Below are 26,094 nucleotides of genomic sequence, written 5' to 3' on the forward strand. Positions count from 1 at the left end.
GACTTCGGGAGGAAGGTCGAAAGCTGTCAACTGTCGCCGTTCAATCTCCACGCAAGGAGGTGGAGGCTGGACAGCAGGACCGGCTGTAGGGCGGTGCGACCGGTGCCACCACACCGGGTGCCGACTTTGCATGGGGGCACCTGTTTGCTAGTTAATATTGTGCTTAAAAGCACCTGCTGCTGCGTTCCTGTGTCAAGAAAACTCCAGTGATTAATGTTCCTTCTGGCGAGATCGGAGTTTTGTCTAGTAGAAGTTTCGACTTGTGGAAGTTTTGATTCCTGGTAAGATAGCGCAGAGGGTTAATATACCTGCTTCAAAAAACATGTACCATGCACACCACAAAGTGAATATAATGTAAGCAGGTCAGTGGGTTTCTGCTTTTCGCAGAGACTTCTTTTTGTTAGTTGCAGTTTACAGTTAACTATTAACTGTCATCAAAGAACTGCATGCAGACTTCAAAAGTATGGATTAGAGCGTATGGACTTTTCCCCCATACTTTCGTTATTCCAATGTTGCAAAAAGGGTTCATTTGGGTACAAATCAGTTCTTTTTAATAAACTGAGCCCCAATCCATTGTACTACATTTTTAATTCAGAGTTTGTGCTTCACCAGACCAAGTACTATTCAAGCATACTGCCTACCTGCATGGATGACATGTGAATCCGCTCCTTGTTGTCCTCTGTCTTATGTAACATTTCCTATACACTGATTTACACGCCTATGATTGTCTCTGTGTAATGTGTGTGTTATGTAAAGTGCTCTGACAGCCTTCACTTTTATGAGTGAAGCTATAAAATTAATTAAATGCATCTGAGAGAGTGGTTCTGGATACTGTTAAAGTGTGGTAGGGAGGGAATCCGTGGCAGAGGTGGTCATTGGGGGGCGCCAATAAACATTGTGGCACTGGGCGCCACCAGTGCTAAAGCCGGTCCTGCTGGACCGGTTTGGGGGGAGGACTGTCCCCTGCTGCTGCGACAAAAGATCCTCCCGAAGAGGCAGTCTGATTGGTGGATCTATAGCCATGCTCATGAGCTTGGGGTACCAGACTCTTCGTGCCCAGTCCGGAGCCATAAGAATGGTCATGCTTGAACTTCTTCAGCACTTTAGGCAGAAGTGGTACAGGTGGAAAGGTGTACAGGAGGCTGCAATTCCACTAGAGATGAAAAGTGTCACCGAGTGACACTTGGAAATCGGCCTTGGAAACTCCAACGTGCAAAACTGCTGACATTGTGCGTTCTCTTCAGTGGTGAACAAATCTAACCAAGGCTCTCCCCACTGCTGAAAGAGACCTTGCACCACCTCCGAGTGAAGACATCATTCATGATCCGTCATGCACTGAAGGCTGAGCTTGTCCGCCCTTGCGTTCAGAGAACCTGCCAGGTGTTGAATTACCAGGGATATGCCCTGATGTTCCAGCCATGTTCAAAGGCGAAGAGCCTCTTGACATAGGGTCCACGACCCCATCTGCCCCATTTGTTGCAGTACCACATGGCGGTAGTGTTGTCTGTGAACACCTGCACTACTCTTCCTTTGACAGAAGGAAGGAATGCCTTCCATTGAAGACGGATCGCCCTGAGCTCCAAAAGAATGATGTGGAGACCGGCCTCCACCAGAGACCCCTGATCTCCACCTCTCCTACTTGGCTGCCCCATCCTTGGAGTGATGCATATGTCACTACGATGAACTCTGGTTGGGGAAGGGAGAGGGATCTGCCGCTGACCCAATCCTGGTTCGTTAATCGCCACTGCATTTGCTGTGCAGTACCCTCCGAGATCTGGACATAGTTGGATTGATCCCCCTGATGCTGCACCCACTGGAACTTCAGGTCCCACTGCAGAGCCCGCATATGCCACCTGGCATGATCCACCAGCAGGATGCAAAAGGCCATGAGGCCCAGCAGACTCAGAGTAAATCTCACCGAAATCCGGGATAGAGGCTGAAACATCTGTACCATAGCCCAAATATCCCGAACTCGCTGCTAGGGAAGATAGGCCCGAAACTTTGCTGTATCCAGAACTGCTCAGATGAAAAGGAGCTTCTGAGAGGGAGTCAGGTGTGACTTCGGCATGTTGATAGTGAACCCCAGCAAATGCAAGAGGTCCGCCATAGTCTGGAGGTGTGAGACGACAGCCTGGGGCGAGCTCGCCTTCAACAGCCAGTCGTCGAGATAGGGGAAGACTGGAAACCCTGATCTGCCCAGATGAGCTGCGACCATCACTTTTGTGAACACCCGAGGGGCGCTGGTAAGGCCAAAGGGGAGCACGGTAAACTGGAAATGCTCTTGGCTTACCGTGAAACGTAGCTAACACCTGTGGGCTGGCAGGACAGGGATATGGAAATGTGTGTCCTGCAAGTCCAACACTTCCATCCAGATTCCGGGATTGAGGGCAGACAAGACCTGAGCCAACGTGAGCATTTTGAACTTTTCCTGAGGTCTATGAAAGGATGCAGGCCTTTGTCCTTCTTGGGTACCAGAAACTAGTGGGAGTAGCAACCAGGACCTACTTCTGGCAAAGGGACCCTTTAGATAGCTCCCTTGGCCAAGAGAGCTGCAACTTCCTGGCGGAGAAGGGCCAAATGAACCTATGACATGCGATGGAATGATGGTGGCATGGGGGGGGGGACCAGTCACGAAGAGGAGGGATAAGCCCCTTCGGACTAGCTGCAAAAACCCACCTGTCCGATGTGATGTTTTGCCAGTGGGGAAGGGTATCGTGAATCCTGCAGCCCACTGGCCTCTGGTGGCCCATAAAGGTCGGACTAGGAAGGTTTGAAGGTGCTGCAGGGGGTTATGGGTGGACTGGCAGCCCGCTGGCCACCACACTTGCGTCGCAGGGTCCCACGTCCACAGCTACGCACAGGCTGGGCAGCTTGTGTGAACAGGTGGCTAGACTGGGTCAAACGTGCCCCTTCCGTAGCCACGAAAGGGGCAAAAAGCAGACAGCGTGGGGCGAGAGGTCGGTGCGAGGCCCAAGGATCTGGCCGTAGCCCTAGAATCCTTGAAGTGCTCGAGCGCCGAGTCTGCCTGGTCACCGAAAAGCAACGGCCATCGAAGGGCATGTCCAGTAAGGTGGATTGGACATCCCGCGAAAAACCAGACGTCCTCAACCAGGCGTAGCACCTCAAGCCTACCGACGTGGAAACCATTCTGCCCAGTGAGTCAGCGGTATCCAGCCCACATCTAATGAGGAATTTAGCTGCATCTCGACCCTCTGCCACCGGGCCTCCTCCGGGCACTATGGCAGCACTTGCGCAACCGTAAGCCCACAACATATGGGTATAATGGCCCAAGAGGCGTGCGGTATTCACCGACCGCAGCGCTAAGCTGGCAGAAGAAAACATCTTCTTCCCAAGATGATCCAGCTTCTTGGATTCCCTTTCTGGGGGAGCAGTAGGGAATGCGTGTAAGAAACTGGCTCTATATATACTACACCAAAATGAGGTATAGTGTGTATAGAGTCCAAGTGTTCCCAGAGATAGGCAGAGGTTAAAGTTCGATAGAACCTTACTCTCTGTTTGTGGTAGAGTGGTCGAGCTGTAAGGCAATATCAGAGGACAATGTTAAAGCATTTGATGTACACACTCAGTCAGCAAATTAATTCACACACTCCAGAACTGAACTCTAGGCCAATTGTTTTTGTATTCCTTTCGGTATTTTATTTCTAGAACCAAGCAAGCCTGGCACAGGTAAGCAATAAATACTTTGCAGTAATACATTCTGAATGTTATACAGTTGTATTGCAATTGTAAATGTACTTGGGTTTGACTTACAGTATTGTTTCAGGGAAATGCAATCACTTGTAAATACAGTACACACACTTCAATGGGATTTTCAGTGAAATAGCAGGTAAGTTATTTTTGGATTACTTTTCTTACTCTTAGTGCTGTATGCCTGGATGCAGCACTGGGACATTTCCTGTAAACAGGTGAGTAAAAGCATTTTGGATAAATCGTACAATTTTAAAGCATTTCTTTAGTTTTTGAAACTCCACACTTAGGGGGCGTGGCTTGGCGCCCGCGAGTGATGGCGGCGTCCGAGTAAGCTCCGGAGCGGCACCGTGAGACTAACCGGTTCCTGCTTTCCATTCCTGGGGACGAGCGGATGAAAAAGCGTCGGAACATGCCCTGATCAAACTTGACGTCGGCTGAAGCCTTTTCGCGTCTCCGCGACGCTGAATTTGCCGCTTGACAGCTCCCTCAGGCTTCTCTTGATGCGGCGGCCATCTTAGCTCTGCAGATCAATGTGTGCCATCCTGAGGTAACTGCTTCGTCAACTCAGGGCTGCGAGCGCTCGATATTATACATTCTTTGGGGCCCATTTTTCACTTTCCTGATTATTCTTCCTCTTCACATCGATTTCTGCAATGCCTACCTTCAATTCGGAGCGCCAGTCACACATACTGTATCTCAATAATGCTCCTTCATGAAGCGCCCTTCTCTCCCATAGTTACCGCTGAGCTTATTTTCCAGATATGATATTTTCAACGCTCCATTAGGATCCCCTCATGCCTTCAACACGAGTGCGCACCTGGCTGTTTTTATATCACCAATACTATTAGCTGTTGCAGGCTTCTTTGAAGTGCGTGAGAAGTCATTTCGCTTCATATCCTGCCAATCTGCCCAAGAATATCCTGCGTAAGTAATGTTATCGACATTCTGTAATACAGTGCCTCACTAGCAGCATCCAGGCATCACCACAGTTGGTTCTTCTGTTTGAATATTGCGGAGTTGGTTGCTTTCTCTGCTTGACGTACTTGGCACCTGCGTACTCCTGATGCGTCTTCTCCTGAGCTCTCTTTGTTCTAGCTCTTTGTGACCTATAACAAGTCAACGTTTATACGGCTTTGTCATATGGGCAGACTCAAATCAATGTCGCATTCATCTCGCCCGCCCAAACCTCAGATTCTGAAGAACTCCAAGGTTTTTTCTGCTTTTTCACAATTGGAAGATTCTCTTAACTCGTCTGACTCTGCTACGCCAATGCATCCTTCCAGGCACTCGCCGGATAACTCTAAATCTAACACGAAGAGGCTTAAATCGGACTCCCTTTCACCTCCAAAGCATTCTGGTCCAGTGTCCATGGAATTGTTGTTAGAAGAAATAAGATCCTTGCGTCCTTTCATGGAAGAGACAAACAGTAAGCTCCAAGTCCTCACGGACAATTGGTCGCAAATGGAGACGAGGGTCACATCAATCGAGAAATCCGTTCAGTCGTTCCAAGAAACTTCCTCTGTTGTCTCAAACCTGAAATCCCAAGTCTCGGATCTTCAACAACAAGTAGAGCAGTTGGAAAACAGAAACAGACGCAACAATCTTCGTATTTATGGCCTAGTTGAAGGACTTGAAGGGTCTGATCCAATTGCTTTCTTCAAGACGTTTCTTCCCAAGCTCCTCCATCTGCCACAGGACAAAGTTCTCAATATTCAGCGTGCTCACAGATTAGGTCGGCCACCTTCTTCTGCCTCCTCCTCACAGAGACCTAGAGGGGTCATCATCTACTTTTTGGAATATTTAGATCTCTTGATGGTTTTGACGGCGGCCAAATCCTCTCCGAATCTGTCCTGGTCTGGCTCATCCCTATTCTTTGCACAGGACTATGCCAAAGCCACCGCCAACCGTCGCAAGGTTTTTCTGAGCCTGAGAGAAGATCTGCGCGCGATGGGGGCACGTTATGGCCTTTATCACCCATGTTTATTCAAAGTTACATACAATAATAAGACTACAACCTATGAAGACCCTGTCCGTTTACAAAGCTTCATCAATGCGCACAAATCATCTACCATGGATGTCTCCGGACCATCATCCTCTGCTCCTGGTTGACTAGTGCCTATATGATTATTTGAAGGCGCTCTCTATCTCGTTCTTGTTTCATGACCTTATTGGGTTGCAGTTGCCCTTAGTTTTTCTGATTATCTAAATATTCGCTAGGCCGATGTTCTATTGTTCTATTGTTTATACATGATGATGTCTCTTGTTCTATTTGTTAGTTTTGGTTTGTCATAATCCCCTAATATGCTTTAATTTTTTGCTCTTCTTTTTCGTCTCACAGGAATTCTTTTCGTGTTCAATAGTGTCTCCCGGTCCCTGCTTCGTTGCTCGTGGATGTGCTGCCTCACCCATGTGGTTCCTTCCCTCCCCCACCCTTTCTCGCTCCCTTCCTCTGTAGGTATGTTTTTTCATTACTCCCTTAATTGTTTTCCCCGTGCATCCACTATTCTTCCCCTATATTCCTTCCTATTCTTTCTTCCCTTGTTCCCATTTTTGTTCATTTGTATTCATTTTGTCTTCCTACTTCTGATCGGAACTTTTAGTATGTGTAAGCAATGCATCCTTTGTCTCTTTACATACATATGTTTCTCAATTGTCTTCTTACTTTTGGCTTTCTGCTCAAATTTTTGTACTCCTTCCTCACACTTGTCCTTTCTCGACAACACAAATGCTCTTATTTGCCCTTTTTTCCTTCCTCTCTTCAATATTTTCACGCTACTTTCTCTTCTCTCTTTATGTCTTTTCTTCTTTTCATGGGTTTTTTATTCATTACTCATATTTTTCACATTTTTTGTTAAAATATTACTTTTATGTCATTAAATATATTGTCATGGAATGTGAAGGGTATCAATTCTCCGATTAAGCGCCAAAGGATTTTGTCACACCTAGCCAAATTGAACGTTGATATCGCATTTCTCCAAGAAACGCATTTAACAGATATTGAATCTATCAAACTTAAACGTGGTTGGGTGGGCGAACTCTTTTACTCGCAGGGTGACGGTAAGCGGAATGGTGTGGCAGTCCTTTGTCGTAAATCCCTCCCCTTTCAGGTTCTTACTCAAGAATCTGACGCTTTAGGCAGGTGGGTTTATGCCAAGCTATCACTCAGAGGTGTTCCAATCTCTCTCCTTAACGTGTATGGCCCAACCACGGGTGAACCTTCTTTCTGGTCCAATTTCTCCCTACTCCTAACTAAATTTATGGACCACAATTTTATTTTGGCGGGAGACTGTAACCAACCGTTGGATCCCTTTATTGATAGATCATCCAAGACCCCCTATACTCCTAACAAACCCCACAAGCTATTTAGTCATGCTATTTCACAACATAAGTTAGTAGACTCTTGGCGCCTATGTAATCCAAAACTGCGGGAATACACTTTCTATTCTCCTTGTCATCGCTCCCAATCACGCTTGGATTACATTTTTGTTTCCCACAATCTCACTCAATCGCTTTTACACTCCGAGATTGGTCCGATTTTGCTTTCAGATCATGCCCCTGTTCTCACATGTGTTGATGTATTCCCTAAGATTGCTGGACCCAGAAGGTGGCGCTTCAATAACTCCCTCCTTGCCGATTCCAAGTTTACAGCTGCATTCACCTCCTTTTCTGTCGATTTTTTTTTGACTAATGACGACGCCACCCTTCCAGAGCATACTATTTGGGATGCCTTTAAAGCAGCGGCACGTGACTTTATCATTAATTATGTCGCAAACAAACGTAAAACTGCTCGATGGCACACCAAAAACCTCCTTTCAGATATTAAGAGATTGGAACATACATATTTCACATCCCACTCTGCTGATAGCTTGACGGCCCTTGTTGCAGCAAAAATGAAATTTAATGAGAAATCTACAGAAGATGCTTCCCTGTATTTGCTGAAGTCGACTGCTAAATTTTATGGGGGTAGGAACAAAGCGGGGAAACTCCTAGCTAACTACTTGAAGATTAAACATAACAAGTTAAATATTGAATCTATTTATGATCCTGATGATAATTTGAAACATGTGGATGCTGACATTCTTGCTGAGTTTTCACGTTTCTATGAGACTTTGTACACACCGGGGACTCAACCCTCTCCCAGTTCCCTTGTCCACTTTTTTTCTTCTATCCGCACACCCGCCAATTTCCCTCTTGACCTTTGCTCCTTAGAATCTGACGTCACACAAAAAGAATTGCTCACTGCTTTGCAACTTCTCAAACTCAACAAGGCTCCTGGTCCAGACGGTTTTACCGTTGAATTTTACCTTCATTTTTCTAAGTTATTGATTCCACGATTGCATTCCCTTCTTCATACTTTTATTGCCAAAGGTGCTTCCTCAGGGAGGTTTTCAGATGCCCATATTTGTTTGATACCCAAACCTGGGAAGGATGCTAAGTATTGCAAAAATTACAGGCCTATATCCTTAGTCAATATTGACTACAAGCTTTTTGCTAAGGCATTGGCGAGTCGACTAGATCACCTTCTCCCTGATCTTCTGGGTGAAGAGCAGTCCGGATTTGTCAAAGGCCGACATATCACGGATAACACAAGACTCCTATTTAATATATTGTCAAAATCCTCCCGCTGTCAACATTCCCTTGCAGCAGTTGCCCTTGACGCTGAAAAAGCGTTTGATCGTGTTGAGTGGCGCTATCTTTTTCACACTCTCACTTGGTTTGGTTTTGGACCCAGATTCATTTCTTTGGTCTCCCTGCTGTACTCACACCCTAGAGCTGCAGTATTTGCAAACGGTCAAATCTCTTCTTATTTTGATTTAGGTAGGGGCGTCCGTCAGGGTTGCCCCCTTTCCCCCTTTCTTTTTAACCTTGCTTTAGAACCTTTTTTGTCCAAACTACGCCAGAACCCCGCTATACATGGCTTCCAGATTGCAGATTCTCAAATTAAACTCGCTGCTTACGCAGATGATATTTTACTCTTTCTTTCTAATCCTGCAGAATCCCTCCCCGCTTTCCTAGATGAAGTTCGAAATTATTCCTCCATCTCTGGATATAAGCTCAATCATGATAAGTGTGAGATCCTACCCTTGACTAAATTTACTTTCAAACAAGATTTTACTGTCTCCCAATTTACTTGGTGTCCCTCCCATATTAAATATCTGGGGTTATATATCACTTCCTCCATTCCAGACACTGTCTCTTTATGCATGTCCAAATGCGCACAAAAGATTGCGGACCTCACTGCAAGGTGGCATCCTTTATACCTGTCCTGGTGGGGTCGCCTGGAGACTATTAAAATGATGATTTCCCCCATTATTCTTTATACATTGTCCAACATTCCAGTATCAATCCCATCGAGATTCTTTAAAAATTTTAACTCACTATTATCCTCATTTTTATGGAACTCAAAAAAATCCAGAATGTCTCTTGCCAGACTTATTCGCCCTGCCTCTGAAGGGGGTGTCAACTTTCCTGATTTTCCTGCTTATCAGAAGGCCTTTTTGTTACGTCAAGCCTCCCTCTGGCTGCAAGATCCCATCTCTCCCTGTCCTCTGTGGGTTAAGGTTGAGCGTAATCTCCTGTCTCCGTTTTCTTTTGCAGAATATCTTGCTTTCTCCCGCAAACCCTCTTCGCTTCCCACTCCTATTCACAAGCACACTCTTAAGCTCTTACTGTCTGCTACCCCTAATCCACCTCTGACCATTGACGATTTCCTCTCCTCCACCATCTGGCATAATAAATATCTTTTAATTCGTAATAAGCCCTTTTACTGGAAATCCTGGAGAGCCCGGGGTTTGATTTGGATCTCACAACTCTTTTCCGGTCTCACCTTTCTCTCTTTTTCCGATATTTGTTCTTTTTTTGGTTTACCCTCATCCTTTTTCCCCAAATACCTTTTACTTAAAGCTGCTATTCTCGAGACCTACGAGCAGATATTGAACTCTCCGCCTCCCCTTGTTTCACGCGCCCCTAGCTCTCAGCTTCACTCTCTCCTTCGTAACACCCCCAAGGCATCTCTTATTTATAAATACCTTCACACGCATGAGCTGCCCAGACCCAAATCCAAGATAGAACATCAATGGGAATCAGATCTCGGAATAAATTGGCCGATATCTACATGGGATAAGGTTTGGGCAAAACTCCGTAAAACCTCCAGAGCAGCTTCCCTGACACAATCCTTATTTTTTATTTATAACAGATTACTTCTCACGCCTTCTACACTAAATAAGCGTTTTCCAAACACCCCAGATTTATGTTGGTCATGTGATACCCCTAATGCTACCTTACTCCATATGCTATTCCTTTGTAAACATGTGCATGACTTTTGGTTACAGGTGTGGGCTCAAATTAATGTTATTTTCCATACTTGCATTCCGTTTTCTCTCTCTCACCTCTTCTTAGGAAGCTTATCTTCTAGCTGGGATAATGTAGATATGAATGTCCGCATTGTTGATTTATTATTAGCTGTAGCTTTCCAACAAATTACTGTTAATTGGAAAAACACATCTAATGTTTCCCTCAAAGCATGGTGGTACAATGTTTGCCACAACCATAGACTTGATACTGCCTTTGTTTTTCCTGTTCAATTAGCAGCTAAACGTGCAGACCTATGGCTTCCCATTACGTTGTATTTAAATAATTGTACTGCCCGTTCTTTCCGTCCAATGCCTGTTCAACAAGAAGTTCCTAAACCTCCGTGATACCCTTTTCACATTCAAGATTCACTAGCATATTGTTTTGCTTTTATTCTTTTAAAGATTTGCTGTTTAACTTATAACGTTTATGCCTTTTATGATTCCTTCTCTAATGCCCATGATTACTGTTCCATTGTATTTTTCTTGCCTCTTACATTTTGCATTTGTTATCCCATCCCCCCCTCTCTCTCCCTCTCCCTTCCCTCCCCCCCTTTATTGCTGACATTATGTATTGATTCTTCTCTTTTCATTCCTTAATAAAATCTTATTGAACTTAAAAACTCCACACTTAAAAACTTTTTCAGGAAAAAGTGTCAATGTTATCCTATGGAGGAAAAACAGGTTATTGGTTCTTAGGTAAGTATTAGACTGTGGGAGTTAAGGTTCTGGGGTTAGGCTCAGGGGTCCCCCAGGGTCAGTGATGCACTGTGGTTGCACCCTCAGCGGCACTGGGGCGGCCAGGTGCAGAGTGTTGAGGCACAATGTTATCCTATGGAGGATAGGGGGTCTCCTGTTGGTGGCTGCTGGCAAGTAGGCAACAGGGTTGTGGGAGCAAAGCTCCTGGACTTTAGCTCAGGGCAAATGGGGAATCAAGCAGACACAAAAAGTGCACCCTCAGAGACACTGGGGCGGCCGGGTGCAGAGTGCTGTTTCGATGTCGGGCGCCCTGTTTTCTACGGAGAGCCTCCGGTTTGAAGAAACTCTACAGGCTCGGGGACGAGGATCTTCTGGGTGCGACCACCACTTTGAGGGGTAAGTTGGGATGTCTTGGGTTGATTAGGCACCATTCGTTTGGGCACACAAGGCCGTGGGGAGTCGGGTGCAGGGGTGCCTTTTAGAGTCTGATTTTCTTAACCACTCTGGTCGCGGTAGAGGGGATCCTCTGGATTGAAGCTGCAGGCGTCGTCTGGAGGCTTGAGGCAGGTCAGGAGTGGCCGGATCTCGGGTCAGGATCGCCGGGGTAACCTCCTCGTGGCGTTTTTCCACTCGAGCTCGGGCCGGGTTCGGTGGGTGTAGAGTGAGCTGGATTTGCGGTGTCCGGACGGAGCCAGAAGCTGCAGTTTGAACAAGTCCGGTTGAAGTGAAGGCAGGGAGGTCCTCCAGGGTTTTTGAGGTTGCTGGCTGCAGGGCACACCGGGATTTCGCGGGAGCCGGTTCGAGGGGAGACAGGCCTGTAGGGCTGGGGCCAAGTCAGTGGGCGTCGTCCTCTTGTTAGCTCTGCACGGCTCTTTGGTGCTTCTTCTTATCTTCTTTTCTTGTCGTTTCTGGATCTGAGGAAGCAAGGTTCAGGGTGCCCCCTCAATACTAGATTTAGGGGCACTACAGGTAGGTAAAGGGCAGGGACCAATGGATCCCTTACCTGGGGTGGGTACACCCCTAGTCTGCCACTCTCCAGAGCCTGTCCCTGGTTGGCTGGGTCCCCCCATCCTTAAGATGGCGGGGACTCGTGGTTGTGCTTCACCTCGCCTCCCCCACCTGAGGGGTGGAGTTGGCAGAGGTGGGCACACCTCTCTTCCTCACTTGTTTTTCCCGCCGGTTCTCCCGCCCAAAGTGGGGGGTAGAACCAGTGAGGACCAGTTGTTGAAAGCAGCAAATGGTCTGGAGAGGCTCACAAAGGCGGCATGCCTTTGAAGCTTCTCCTTCGTGAACCCTGCCCATCCTGGTGGAGGAGGCTTGGCACCTCGTCCCAGGATGTGCATTGTTTCAGGCCCCCGAGAGCAGCAGCTCTCGACCCAGGGGTCCAGAAACATGTCTGTTGGTGGCAGCCTAAGCAGCCACTCAGTCAGGTCACTAGAAGTTGGTCGAGCTTCAGGGGGCATCTCTAAGACGCCCTCTATTGTGCATTTTACATTAAATCCCACACTGGCATCAGTGTGGGTTTAATGTGCTGAGAAGTTTGATACCAAACTTCTCAGTTTTCAGTGTAGCCATTATGGTGCTGTGGAGTTCATAATGACAAGCTCCCAGCACCATATACTCTCAATGGCAGCACTGAACTTACAATGTCTAAGAATGGACTTGGACACTGTAGTGGTACAGGGCTCATGCACATGTACCTTCACCACTGGCATAGGGCACCCAGCTAGAGGGGTGACTATCTATGCCAGGGCAGTGGGTTGTAGGCATGGCACACTGGGATGTGTGCCATGTCGACTCTACTTTGTTCTGCACCAAAACACGCAGCCTGCAAAGGCAGTGTGTGTGTGTGTAAAGGTACAGGGCCTCTAAGGGTGGCACAATAAGTGCTGCAGCCCTTAGAGGTCTTCCCTGGTCACAGTGCCCTAGATACCTGTGGTACCATTTACCAGGGGCTGACCTGTGCCCAGAGATACCAATTGGGTTAGTTTTGGTGAAAGAACACAGGCCCTGGGAACCTGATTGGCAGGGACCCAGGGCACACCAAGAAAAAGTGCAACAGTAGTCTGGTAAAAAGTTGGGGGGGTTACTGCAACAGAAACCCACTTTCCTACACAGTGTCCTTAGAGAACGAAGTTTCCGTCTCTCCGTCCCGAGAGATTCTCCCCTGCCGCCTCACTGATATGTCTTGGGGAACGAGGCAATTAGCAGCTGGAGATGCAGAGAGGCTTCATGACCACCGAGAGGGGAGAGGAGGTGAGGAGGAGAGCAGGAGACCAGAGAAGGCAGTGAGCGGCCTGTGTCTGAGCTGCACCTCACTGTACGAGGGCATGGTGTGCGAAAGACGTGGACAGAGCCAGTGCACCTCCGCCAGACGCTGGTGTCCGTCGACCCGCGGGGGACCCACAGCTGAGGCCCCGCGAGGTCCAAAATCAAGAGCGGGCTGGCGAGTGCCTATCAGGCCAAAGCAGAGGCCTAGTAGCGACGTACTGAGACAGCGGACGATTGGCCCAGGGCGGACCGCCCAGGGCTAAGGCCAGTCGCAAGCAGACATGAAGGGTGAGGGGCAAGCATAGGGCCTGAAGTGGCCCCAAGAGCTGGCGAAACTGCGACGGCGGCGTCGCAAAAGACCCCGGCTGGGAGTTTGCATTCGACAGGGAGCAGTGGGCCATGGACCAGAGCCATTAGAGGCTGTGAGCTCCGCACACAACAAGCGGAGATCAGCATAAGGCTACAGCGTACGAAGAAATTGGAACCCCATATGAGAGGGACGTGACAGAACAGAGCCTGAAATTAGTCGTGGACCCTAGCGGCAGCCAACCAATGCTGAAGACTGCGCCTTGATACATGTGGCGCAGGATCATGGCCCACCCTCTGCCCAAGCTGTACAGGCATTTGGGTAAAGTGGACTTGGGCCTCCAGAGGAGATGCACAGAGACAGGGTAGAGCCCGAACTTGAGGAGGCTCAAAGGCTAACGGAAGTATCCAGCCTTGATGCTATCAAGGTAGCACCTCAGAGTTGAGGCATGCATGTTGGAGGACGACCCTCAGACCCTCACCAGAGTTGAAGGAGAGCAGCCTGGAAGCCCAAGTACGGCCAGGAGGACTGGACTGTAGGTGAGGGTGTATATATCCTGCTGCCCCCAGCAGCAACGAAGACAGTGACGCCTTGACTGTACCCCCAACCCATGCAAGTGCAGCCCACGCACTTAGGGCCCAAGGGAAACGAGGCCAATTCTGACCTCGGGAGCGTGCGGTCCCACCTGGAACTGTGGGAAAAAACCGGGTGGTCTAGGTAACATTGCTTCTGCGAGAGCCAAGAAGGGGGGATCAATTAAGGACTTGCTGCTTACACAACTAGGCCCCCAGGAGAGCGATCCCTAGGCGACCTCAAGCAGAGTAACCTAGCTGGCAGCGCAAGACCTGGAGGCCCCGGTCACGCGCCCTTATTTGGAAGCCCTGTTTTCAGGATTGAGGGAGGACCTCTTAGCAGTGCAGCAGATTTGGCCAGGGATTTGCAGTCAATACACAAAAAAGTGACAGACCTTGGAGATCGAGTTGATGCTATTGAAGGACGTGAGACTTCCAGGGACGAGGAGATAGAGAAACTGCAACAAAAAGTAATCCGCCTCCAAGATCAACCCTAGACTTACAAGCACACGGGGACCGCTCCAGACGGAATAACATCCACATACGGGGAGCCCCAAGAGAAGCGGAGGATAGAGACATCAAGACCTAAGTCACAGAGCTCTTCGCCCAAATTTTAGGAGACACCCTAGCCTCAGAGTCTTGCTTAGACAGGACACAGAGTCGGCCTCTGGGGACCCGGATCACTGCGGTCACTGGATATGCTGACTTGAGTGCATAGCTACACTCTGAAGGAACGTATCCTGAAGAAAGCAAGAGAGATGACCTCAGTGCTGTTCAAGGGCAAGACCCTACATTTGTATTAGGGCCTGGCAGCCTCCACGCTCCAGAAGCAGAAAGAGTTCCTTCCTGTCACGAACTTCTGGCGAGCATAGAAAGCGGCCTATTCCTGGGGACATCCTTTTCGCCTGATTTTTCGTTGGCAGGATCAACATCAGATTTGCTCGCTCTACGCGGCTTGCACACTGCTTCAAATAGAAACTTCAGAAGAATCGCGACAGAAGGAGGCAACGGTCAGTCTCAGAGGAAATAACCGATGGTGGTGGCGACGGGTCCCCTCGAACCGGCATCAGAGAGAAAGGCTCTGCTGGATAAATTGGCGGAGGATACTGCCTACGGCAATCCTGCTTGAGGCGATGAGGTTTATAGTCCATAGTTGGGCGGGGGGAGGCGGGGAGGACGGAGGCAGAGAGAATGAGCGGACATGGCCATGCTCCCACTCAGAGACACTTCCTCTGGTGGAGAGACAGAATTTAGTTTTTCCTCCCCGATCCAGGGACAATGGTTCTTTGTTCTTACTGTTTTTGGGATTGCTACTGGGTGTTCACTTGACAAACGCAACATACACATCAATCTATCCATGAAGCGGAGGGCTCCCCATGGGGTGGTAAGCGGGGAGGATGAGGGAGGGCAGAGCTGGGAGGAACAGGGAAGAGTGGAGCCCCTAAAATGTCTCCCACACCGAATAGCCTTAGGGTATTGACCCTAAATGTTAAGGGCTTAAAAAACCCTATTAAGAGATGGGTGGTCCTTGCGTACCTAGAACAGTCCCGAGCTGAGGTTTACCTCCTACAGGAGACACACCTCCTTCGTAGAGATTGGACCAGGATTCAATCCTGGGCCTTCCTGCAGCAATTCCTTTCCTCGTTACCACATAAGAGGGCTGGGGTGGCGATTCTGTTTGCACGATCCATTCAGGGGAAGGTCGTGTTGGGGGTGATGGAGATAGGGGGGCAATTTCTGGGGTATAGAGTTCATTTTGGCCAACACTCTGTCCTCCTGGGGTCAGTGTACATCCCAAATGAGGGACAAGACAGTTTTCTGCAGGAAGCAGCAGCTGACATTCTAACCGCATAGGACTGGTGGATGATCTTGGGAGGAGACTTAAATTTACTTTTCAACAATGCAGTTGACCGCTCGACCCAGAGACAGGGGGTAGCAGGGGAAATTAGCCAGAGAGTTGCCCTTAGATATGCACCCAAACACTAGGGACTACATATTCTACTCCCACGCGCACAAATCATATGCAAGATTGGATCACTTCCTTATCTGTAGGGAGGTCCTAGCAGCGACCTAAGCAGTAGACATTGAACCTAGATCACTACCTGACCACTTAGCGGTTCTGCTAGACCTTGCGCTCCCCCATATGCACGAAGACTCTGTTCCTGGCGACTGCGAGAGACCCTACTACATAGACCAGAAGTAGAAAAGCAGAGAGTGCGATCCATAGGTACTTAGATGTCAATGATACAGCGAAGCTTAGAGGGGAATTGATCGCAATTTCTTCTGCAGCTAACAAGGAGTGACGCAATAAGCGAACGCACCTACAGCAGCAAATGCGCGAACTGGAGTGTATCCACCACCGTACTGGGGCACCCAGAGTCGGGTGCCAACTGGAGGCGACCAGGAAACAACTTGCGGGGATAGATTTGGCCAGGGTCGAGTATTCTCTACTCCGCCTCAGGCACGCATTCTATGTGGGGGTAACAAGCCTGGGAGAATCAGAGGCCAGCGACAAGCTAACATGGTTGAGGCCCTACTGATGGACGATGGGTAAGAGGTGATGGGGGACAAAGCGGTAGCGGAGAGATTTGAGGCTTTTAATAAAGCTTTGTACTCCGCGCAGGATCTCCCACCCCAAGTGATCTCCAGCTACTTGGAAAATGCCAAAGTAACAAGCCTGACAGAATAGGAAGCAGCAAGCTTAGATAGCCCCATAAGGATAGAGGAAGTAATTGCAGCTATATCCAGACTGAAACCACATAAATCCCCAGGTTCAGATGGCTTTTCAGCCCCTTTTTATATAACCTTTTGTAACCTATTGGCTCCTCTCCTCAACAGAGTTTTTTATGAGATTTCAGACTCGGGACGCTCCCTCCTTCCATGAAAGAAGCCTTGGTAGTAGGAATAGCAAAACCAGGGAAAGACATTTGCCTGTTTGCACCGTATAGACCGTTATCGCTCTTGAACGTAACTGCAAAACTATTTACAGGAATCCTAGTTACATGTCTGGCCACTTATATGCCCGGACTACTGGGTCCAGACCAAGCTGGATTTATTCTGGGTAGGCAGAGCTCAGACAACACCAAAAGAATTCTCCACCTCATAGACAAGGCATCCCGTTTCCAAAGGAACACAATGCTTTTCTCTATAGACGCAGAGAAAACCTTCGACAGAGTCCACTGGCCCTATTTAGAAGCGGTACTGAAAAGATTTAGATTGGGAGACAGGTATTGTGCCTGGGCATTAAGCGAGTATAGAGGTCCATAGGCGACTATCGGAGTGAATGGCAGGAGATCCGGGAATTTCCCCATAGAGAGTGGATCGCGGCAGGGGTGCCCCCTCTCTCCGCTGTTATTCGCGCTCTATATGGAGCCATTTGTGCAGCGAGTCAGGAGCGACCCAAAAAGTACTGGCATACGATTTGGAGGAGAGGAACATCTAATCACCCTATACGTGGACAATGTAATTGTATCATTCGATAGCCCACAGGAGTCTTTGCCAGAGTTTCTAAGGGAGGTCAGGAGGTTTGGGGAGTTCTCAGGATTTCAAATTAACCTAGCTACCACAAGCATTGAGCCTGTCAATGCTACGAGACTAGAAGGACTTTCTTACACAGACTCTCTCCATCCGCTGGGAGTGAAGTATAACGCACCTGGGGGTCCCATTGGCATCGACTATCCAGGAAATGATAGAAATAAATTATCGCGCATTGGTTAGTAGAGTTCAAACCGATCTAACGAGGTGGCTCGGAAGGGTCGCGGCCCTAAAAATGTCGGTCCTCCCCAGGTTCTAGTAAATATTTGTGACGTTACTACCCTGGCCCCCTACTGGGACACTTCAGACTTTACAAAAGGGCCTTCAAAATTATGTATGGCTGGGCAGGCACGTCCGAATGCGTCTTGAACTCACTTGGCAGACACCTGCGCTGGGGGGACAAGGTGTCCCACGAATTGTACAATATTTTCAAGCAGCACAGGTTAGGTTCCTGGCAGAATGGACGCACCCTGTATCAGAGAAAAGCTGGCTTTTCATGGACACAGCGCTGGCTGGAACATCCATGTAGAATGTTCTTTTTTTGAGCAAGACACACCGCCCCCCAATCTTTACCTCTCCGCGATAACAGACCCCACCCCTTTGAGTGTGGGACATGGTGGCCGCCAGCGAGGGCTTTTTGACCTCCCCCTCTCCGCTTAGCCCGGTGGTGGAGAATCCAGACTTTTCCCCAGGGCTGAATACAGTGGCCTTTCGGGAATGGGTGAAGCTGGGATGCAGATCGATAGGTCACTTCTTCGATCTAGAGGGGCCTTTACAGTTCAACGACTAAAAGAGAGATAATGACATACCCGAGAGGGAGAGATTCTGATACTTTCAGATTAGGCATTGACTGATGCAGCCTGGGGTGAGACAGATGGCCCAACACCGTTTGACCAGTTTCGAGAAAAGGCTATTAAGCAAAGAATCAGACAAACATGTAGTGTCAGACCTGTATAAACAACTTTCTGACAAGCCTCCCGAACCTAGATCTGCGGCACAGCTGAGATGGGAGAGGGAACTGGGGCGGGAGATTTCCCTTCAGGAGTGGTGGGACATCTTTCACCGAGCCAGGCACACGGCCACCAATGCAGCCGGTACAGAAACGGCGACGAAGGTCCCCAACTATTGGCATTTAACTCCGGCTTGCTTACACAGAGCGAATCCACAGTGCAGTGAAAAGTGCTCTGGGGACACTTGTACCTATCTTGTGGGAGTGCCCTAACTTGACCCAATTTTGGGAAGAAGTCCTGGCAGAGATTGACCACCACTTCAGGACCCAACTCACCGGTTCCCGGCCTATGTGCTGTTGGGCCTCCTTAATCCACTGACGTTTCGCCATAAAGCTAGGAGAGGTACACACACTGCGCTGCCATTGGGGGTGGCTCACCAAACGATTCTAGTCCTCTGGGGCACTGACAGGCTTCCAACAAGACTGGGGTGGCTTCACCGAATCTGGCACCTCTTGGGGATGCAGAGACTTACAATGACATTGAAACTACAAGAGGACGCATTCAGGGAGGTCTGGCAGCTGTTTATCTCACTTTTGTCACAAGAATTCACCTGTCCTAGGTATCTAAAATTGCTACGCCAGACTAATCTATAACCATGACTATGAAGGAGACCCTCGGAAGTACGCTACGCCAGACTAATCTATAACCATGAATATATGAAGGAGACCATCGGAAGTACAAGAGCTACACAGACACATAAGCATAAGATCTTATGAACACCCAGTGGAGCGAGGGTTAGAGTAGGTCGGGGTTGTGGGGGCAAGTTTCCTTTCTGTATATTAAAATAAACATTGCTAACAATACTGACATTGGGCGAATGTTGATGCTACGTCAGAGATTTAACTTCTTAAATTTCTGCTTTATGTTTCAACGAATAAAACAAACATTAACATAGAATAAAGCAGTGGCAAACCCAAGTTGTTTAGCATGCATATCAGTGATGTTAATGTATGTTTGCAATACACACATTAGCCACAGGGTGGCTCTATTATTCCATGCATGTGAAATTGGTGGTGTAGACATTGATCCACATCACCAATGACAGAATAGTGTCTATGGCACAGTTTAAGTACCCACACCTCGATGTGGCCGTGCCTGTATTGATCTATCGCGTCCGCCACATAGAGCTAAAGCTATCTGTAACCAGACACTAAAGAAAAATGACAAGATTTCCTAATGATGTGTATATAAATAAAAATGTTAACCACTATTAGTAATAAATGCAAATTATTTTCAGTTGAGTATTGCAGAATTATGTGAGGTTGCTATTAGCACCATCCTTCACAGACACAGGGTAAGTGTACATGTCATTAATGTGAAAATACACTAATTGAACTATTTGTTTCTTCAGAGCACACAGAATAAATATGGGCAAAACAGATACATTGAGTAAGAAACAAAATATCAATAATTACCACATAACTATAACTATTTCAAAAGTTTTTCTAAAAAAACCTGGCTGTTCAGCAATACTCCCACTATGTAACTTCATTACATTTGGAAAGTGACTCTTCAGAAGCCTCAGGATACCTTTTGAGGTAACCAGAGGACTGTAGGAAATGTTCATTCACGCGTCCATGGCGATTTCCTTCACTTTCTAGAGAGAGAAAGATATCCTCTCACTGCAGTTTGGCAGTGTTAAAGCAGCTTGGTATATCTAGTTTTGAGGTGGAGTAAAGAACCAGTTGTTTGTGGTGTTTTGGCACTTCATCCTGGGGCAGTTAGTCAATCTGACTTGGATGCTCTGTTCAAGGAGCGCACTATCGAATTTTATAAAATTCCACAAAGGAGACAATACTTGGCTCTTTCACATAAGATATGCTAGATGCCTCTAGGTTTGCGTGGTTAGCTCTGCCCCTTTTGTCCTCTGGGAGGCAGGGCACTTTGAAAAAAGCAAAGTTGTGATGCAATATATGTATCTACCCTTCATGCTGAGATGATATATAGATTTAAAGACCACACCACAAAAGAAGAGCTAATCATCTTAGAATCTGGTTCAGTGATTTCTTGGACAAGATACTGAATTTGGATTCAAGATGTTTTCTACTCTGTACATAGTCAACACCCGTTTTCTCTGCAAGGACTATGCGGATTATTTAGGACCCAACTTGCTATGAATCCCAAACATGGGGAGTATCAAAATCAGATCACATGTACTGCGCTTATTTGTTTTGTCTCTCTTTGATAGGGCAGTGGGTTTTAGCATGGCATCAGATGGAGGACATAGTGATATACCAACCAACAGGCTTCCTGAACAAGCGCATAAGGCCAAGGATGAGTTTTTAGAGCCTATCATGGAGGCACTGGAGACCTAGAAATGGGCGCCTCATGTCTTCTTACATCATGAAATAAACATGGTAATCTGTTCTTGCTTGGGAAGAGGGAAGTGTGTGGCTGTGGATGATGAGGCATGAGGAGCCACTATGGTACGCTATCTGCACGGTTATATTATTTGGGCATATGATTGGGTGTCTGGCTCTGCTGCAATTTACATCAGGGCTCCTTTGTCATTGCAAAATTTCAAAGCTTTATTCGACAGCATGTCATAAAAGCAAATTTGTCATTGCAGAAAAGGGGCAAATGGCTGAGGATCCTAGGGGGAGCCAGAGTCTATGTGAACAGCTTTCCTTGCACTGGCCACCCCGCAAGTTTGGCGTGCAACTCAATGAATTCGGATGGATCCAGAGTAACCAAAGGTTAATGTACCAGAACCGTTTCTTTGAGGTTTCAACCTCAGTGCGGTGACCACGGTATACCCATATACAGACGTATCTTTCATTGACGCTTGCAAGATTGTGTGTAGCGGGTAAAGCTGAATTTTCTCATCCCATTCTCCTAAAGGTCCTCGTGCCATGACCAAAACAGTAATAAGACACTCACCTGCTGTCACAGGCTTTGACTAAATATAAGTAATCAAATTACATTGCCTACTGACAAGGTCCCTAACGCCTTTGAAAATTATGTGACGTCTGAGCAAGTGGTTACTGAAAGCAGCATAAATAACAGAAAGGCACGTATCTTAAAGGGGAGTTGACCGAGCTCCAGGGACAGACGACTGACTGTGAGGTTCTCATGGTGAAATGAAATTCTTAAACAACCAGAAGTTTGTAAACACTGCATTCTGGAACCTAAAGAGATATTTCTTCAAAAGCGAACATAGGAATCAAGAATGGCGCATCCAACCCCCATCAGGCTAACAAATGTAGCAAAGGGGAATACCAATCTGCTCTTTGGGAGTATGTTAGCTTGGTCCTCCCTTTCTTTGTTTTACCACGGGCTCTTGCCCCCCTCTTGTGTGAAGGCATGAAGGATGGTGAATGAGGATGACAAAAGCAATCCCAGTATGAGGCAACATGCCCATCACCTCCATACATTTTTTATTGTATTCATTCAAGCTTATAAAAAATACCAGAGCCGTGGTTATGGCTTCAGAATGAGTGGAAAGCAGTCGACAGAGAAAAATATTGCAACGTTTGTAATGTGTGGTGAAACAGTGGAGCAAGCGAAAGGGGGGTAAATTATGCACTTACACCGTTTACTGTATTAAAAAAAAAAAACTTTTAACAAGTAATTTTCTTTGAAAGAAAGTGCTTATTAAGGAAAAAATATGCTCGTATAATGCACATCATCGACTGGCTCGTGCCAGAATCCATAACAAGGCTTATTATGCACAAATCAACCCTACTAATTGAACTAAGTTGAGGTGCTGAGAAAAATTTGATGAAATCAGCAGAGTCAACTTTCAACATTGCATTTAACTGTGATTCTGGGAGGGAGACATTAAGAGTCTGAATTTCGAGAAGCATGCTCAGTGCGCTGTAACTATGACTACTTTGTAATGTAAATTGAACACCACATGTGGGTGAAAGACTTACTTTCCATATGCGCACTTAGGTCTGATGATGAGGATTACAAATCATTATGTGTGAACGCACACTTTAGTTAGATTGTCTTGGACATGAATCTATTGTGATAGTCACAACTGAACTGCATACAATGTTTTACTACACCTTCCATGCGGTAGTACTACTTATTCACAAGACAGAATCTCTCTGTTCTTTTTTCAGAATTCTGGCAGATAACCTTATTTTTCCATTTATAATAATAATTGCATAGAGTTAATTATGTTCATCACAATCAAATCCCTTGAAAGTTGCAAATTTGACCGACTATTACTAATCTGAATTTATCACAAACTGCTGAGGAAAAAAGTCTCCTTACCTGATAATGTAACATAAGGGTTTCTACCTGAACACCCATAAATTTGGCTTTGACCTCAAAGTCACCTACTTCTTCTGCGGGACTGATTTCAAATATCACATTCTTAAACCTGGATAATCAGAGGGAATAACAACCAAGTATTAGAAACGGATGTTCTGGCAAAACAGAAGACAAGTTTAAAATGCCGCATTTTTTAAAACCACAACGAAAATTGCAAGGGTGGCACCATAGTGAGTGACGTTGTAAATCTCAGCACTCACTATCTTACTATGTTTGAGAACCTTCTAATGGATGTAATGTACATGGGGCAGATACATCGATGACAAAGTGTCCCCCAAACGTATACTTTGAAATGGCTTGGTAAAGTGAAGCATTAAGTCTAGATCAGATGTCCAATGCACAGATCCACAGGCATTAGTAACTGGATCCCCTGTCAAATGCACGGGGAAAAACAAAGGTCAGCATGGTGTACATTAATAACACCATGCACATAAACATAAAAGTGGGGACACACTCTTAGACCTAACCACATAAGAACAAATGGCTACAGGACAGGACGCGCTGTACAAACTAACACTAAATTATGCAAAACGTTGCTAAATGAACAAAATAATGTTTCTGTGGCTCAATGCCCAGGCAGGTAACTTTGATTCTTTCATAAAAGCTCACAACTTAGTGAGAATGAAGTAAAACCCAACAGTTCTGTTAATATACAACATATGGGAAGTTTTCTCTATTCCCTTGACTTGTGTGAAAATCTCCTGAATGTATTTTACTATATCAGAGTTTAGGTGAAATAAACACCTACATGGGTGCTCTGTAGATAACTGATCTGTCAACAATAAACCACAAACACCAAAAAAGAAGTCTTCTGCTTCATCAGTTTGTATCACTTAATATAGTAGGTACTTGAGGACAAAAGACATTACTTTTAAATTCCATTATAGATAAGCCTTCTGGATAAGCACCTCCATTCAGAATTCCATCAAGCATCAGCCCTTGAACAGTATTTGATGAGATATAGAAAGTAGTGTTGTTAAAATATATTGCAGTCTTATAGAGTTTCAATAAGCAAGTTTAACAAGATATTTTAGTACAGGTTTTATTTGCAATGACTTTATAGAAGTAGCACATACTGGTTAACTGTCAGGTCTTCGATTTCCAGAAGCACTCCTTTCTCATGCAGTCGAGCTGCCGTATACTTCAATGCGATCTTTTTACTCTTTTTGCCTTTCATCTCTCCTGGTTTCTTAGACACTCTAAGGAAATACAAACAAATCAAACTTTTAAACTGGCTACTTTTACCAATACACTGTATCAGAAAAACGCAGATATGAGTAAAGGGAACGTTACGGGATAAATCAATGCAATCTGAAACAAGTTTCAAATCATCAAATTCCTATTCAAGACTGTACTCATCTTCTTCAATGCTTCTGCACTATTCAGGTCTGGTGTGAGGCTTTTTGTTTTTACCAAATATATAATAAGCTATAGTAGGTTTTGGCTCTGACTCCTTCATATATTAGCTTCTAGGGCCCTTTGGTCACTTGCCAGAGACGTTGTCTCTAATCTTGGATCAACACATCAAGTATTTTAGTCTCACTCTCTTTCTATTGTGCTTGTGGTGTGCGTATCCTCCTCTTCACTGGGTGCTTGAGGGACTATCGAACATCAGAAAATTGAATCAATTCTCCTACTTTGCAAAACTCAATAAGGTATGCAAGACATGCATTTATTAATTTTTTAACTGTAGCACCCATTTCAATAAGCTTTTGTAAGAACTGGAGTGTGAGTTCACAAGCTCACATGCCGACGGATTTTAAATGTGGTGGCCACATTAGGACATAATTGCATCCCGGATTTACCATTTGAAGATTAAACATTATATAAACATGGTACAATTTTGCACAATACTGTAAATTTGCCATTTCAAGATGTATGCCAGATTTAGAATCAATGTGGTGCACATCCTGTGTTTTTTTTATTTTAACTAATTTAAAAAAACATTGGCAAAGACAATAAATCTGGCTTTAACATGCTAACACATACGTGCACAACTGCACACTCGTGCAAGCCAATGTTTGCCTGCATGGGCATATTCAAGCCACACTCATTGGCCTTCCTAATGGTATTTTTATAACATAAACAGTGTTTCATCCTAAAACATAATAAACATGTCGACTTTAAAAAAGAAAACAACGTGATCCTTCATATTGTTCATGACCTATTGACTTCTAACATTTACAATTTTCTGGGGATTTTCTAGTCAAACTTAACTCACAGTATTGTTTGTGCTTTTTATACCTTCTTCGGAGGATATAGGTTATTAATACGTGTATATCGTTTTGGATTCAATGAAACTAACATTGTCATCCCTGTGACAGCATTAGATTCATTTTCTAAGAGAAACCTTTAAGTGCCCCTGCCTGTCTTGGCATTTAGCTATATATAAACCTTCATAGTGAACGATAAACTCCTTTTTATATGCCTTAGTTACTGTAACTAACATAGTAGGTTACAAAACAAAATACACACAGATGCTGGCCAACATATCAAAGCTTCATAGTGAATGATAAACTCATTTTTATGTGCCTTTGGTACTGTACTTCAAGTAATACGGGATGTGAATTTTTTTTCCTTTTACAAAAAATAGTGAAAACAAGAAAGCAAGCATGCATTAACAAACATACACAAAAGACTGCTCTATGAAAGTAAATGCTTCGTTTTCTTGCCTCTAATTTAGAACTTGAGGCAAAGGAAGTGAAGATTTGTTTATAAGTAGGTATTAGTGAGAACACATTTATGTAATAAATACATTTACAGGACTGATGCCTTGAACATTTTAGTTTGAAGGGGGACTTGAACACTACTGTTCCTCTGACGTGATGAGCATGGCGTTTATGCGAATGCTAAGACAGAATGGTCGTTTTTTCTAAAAAACGTTCTTTAAACTATTTAGAAGATGGAAACAAAATCCACAACAATGACAGGAAAGACGCTTTATGGTATTGAACATGAAAGGACACAAATAAACTGAAGGAAGCGCAGTCTATACAACCTTACTGAAGTCTGAAATAATACAGAAACAGTTCACCATGTGGAAAGGTCAGAGTTAGAATTTCAAAAATGTTAAAGAACTATGTGTGGTAGGCGGCCATCCGAGCTGTGGCGTCTCTTGCTTCTTAGTTCTTCAGGTAGTTAAATAAGTCACAACTTTTACAGAAGGAAGAATTAGTTACAGAAACCAAAGACACACTACAAAAGCATTGCCTAACTTGCGGGACAGAGCAAGCAATAATGAGCGGTTGTATGATGGAACCACTACCACTTGAACAACTACAGTCTGAACAACTACTCCTTACCCACTACTTAGTCTAAACCACTACAATTGTAACAACAACTATGCCTTTACCACGATT

At 45.8% G+C, this 26,094-nt stretch overlaps 1 protein-coding gene across 1 annotated transcript in view; it reads right to left on the bottom strand.

Moving 5' to 3' along the window:
- IQGAP1 (IQ motif containing GTPase activating protein 1) overlaps positions 1–26,094 on the bottom strand; it is a 532,553-nt gene that overhangs the window by 49,522 nt on the left and 456,937 nt on the right. The window contains exons 36-37 of the mRNA XM_085644306.1: positions 23,812–23,934; positions 22,676–22,784 (exon numbers count right to left, since the gene is read on the bottom strand). Coding sequence (XP_085500432.1) covers positions 22,676–22,784; positions 23,812–23,934 — 232 coding nt within the window. The remainder of the gene's footprint in view (positions 1–22,675; positions 22,785–23,811; positions 23,935–26,094) is intronic.

This window comes from Triturus cristatus, chromosome 3_1 (assembly GCF_964204655.1).
Source record: "Triturus cristatus chromosome 3_1, aTriCri1.1, whole genome shotgun sequence".
NCBI classification, from domain to species: Eukaryota; Metazoa; Chordata; class Amphibia; order Caudata; family Salamandridae; genus Triturus; species Triturus cristatus.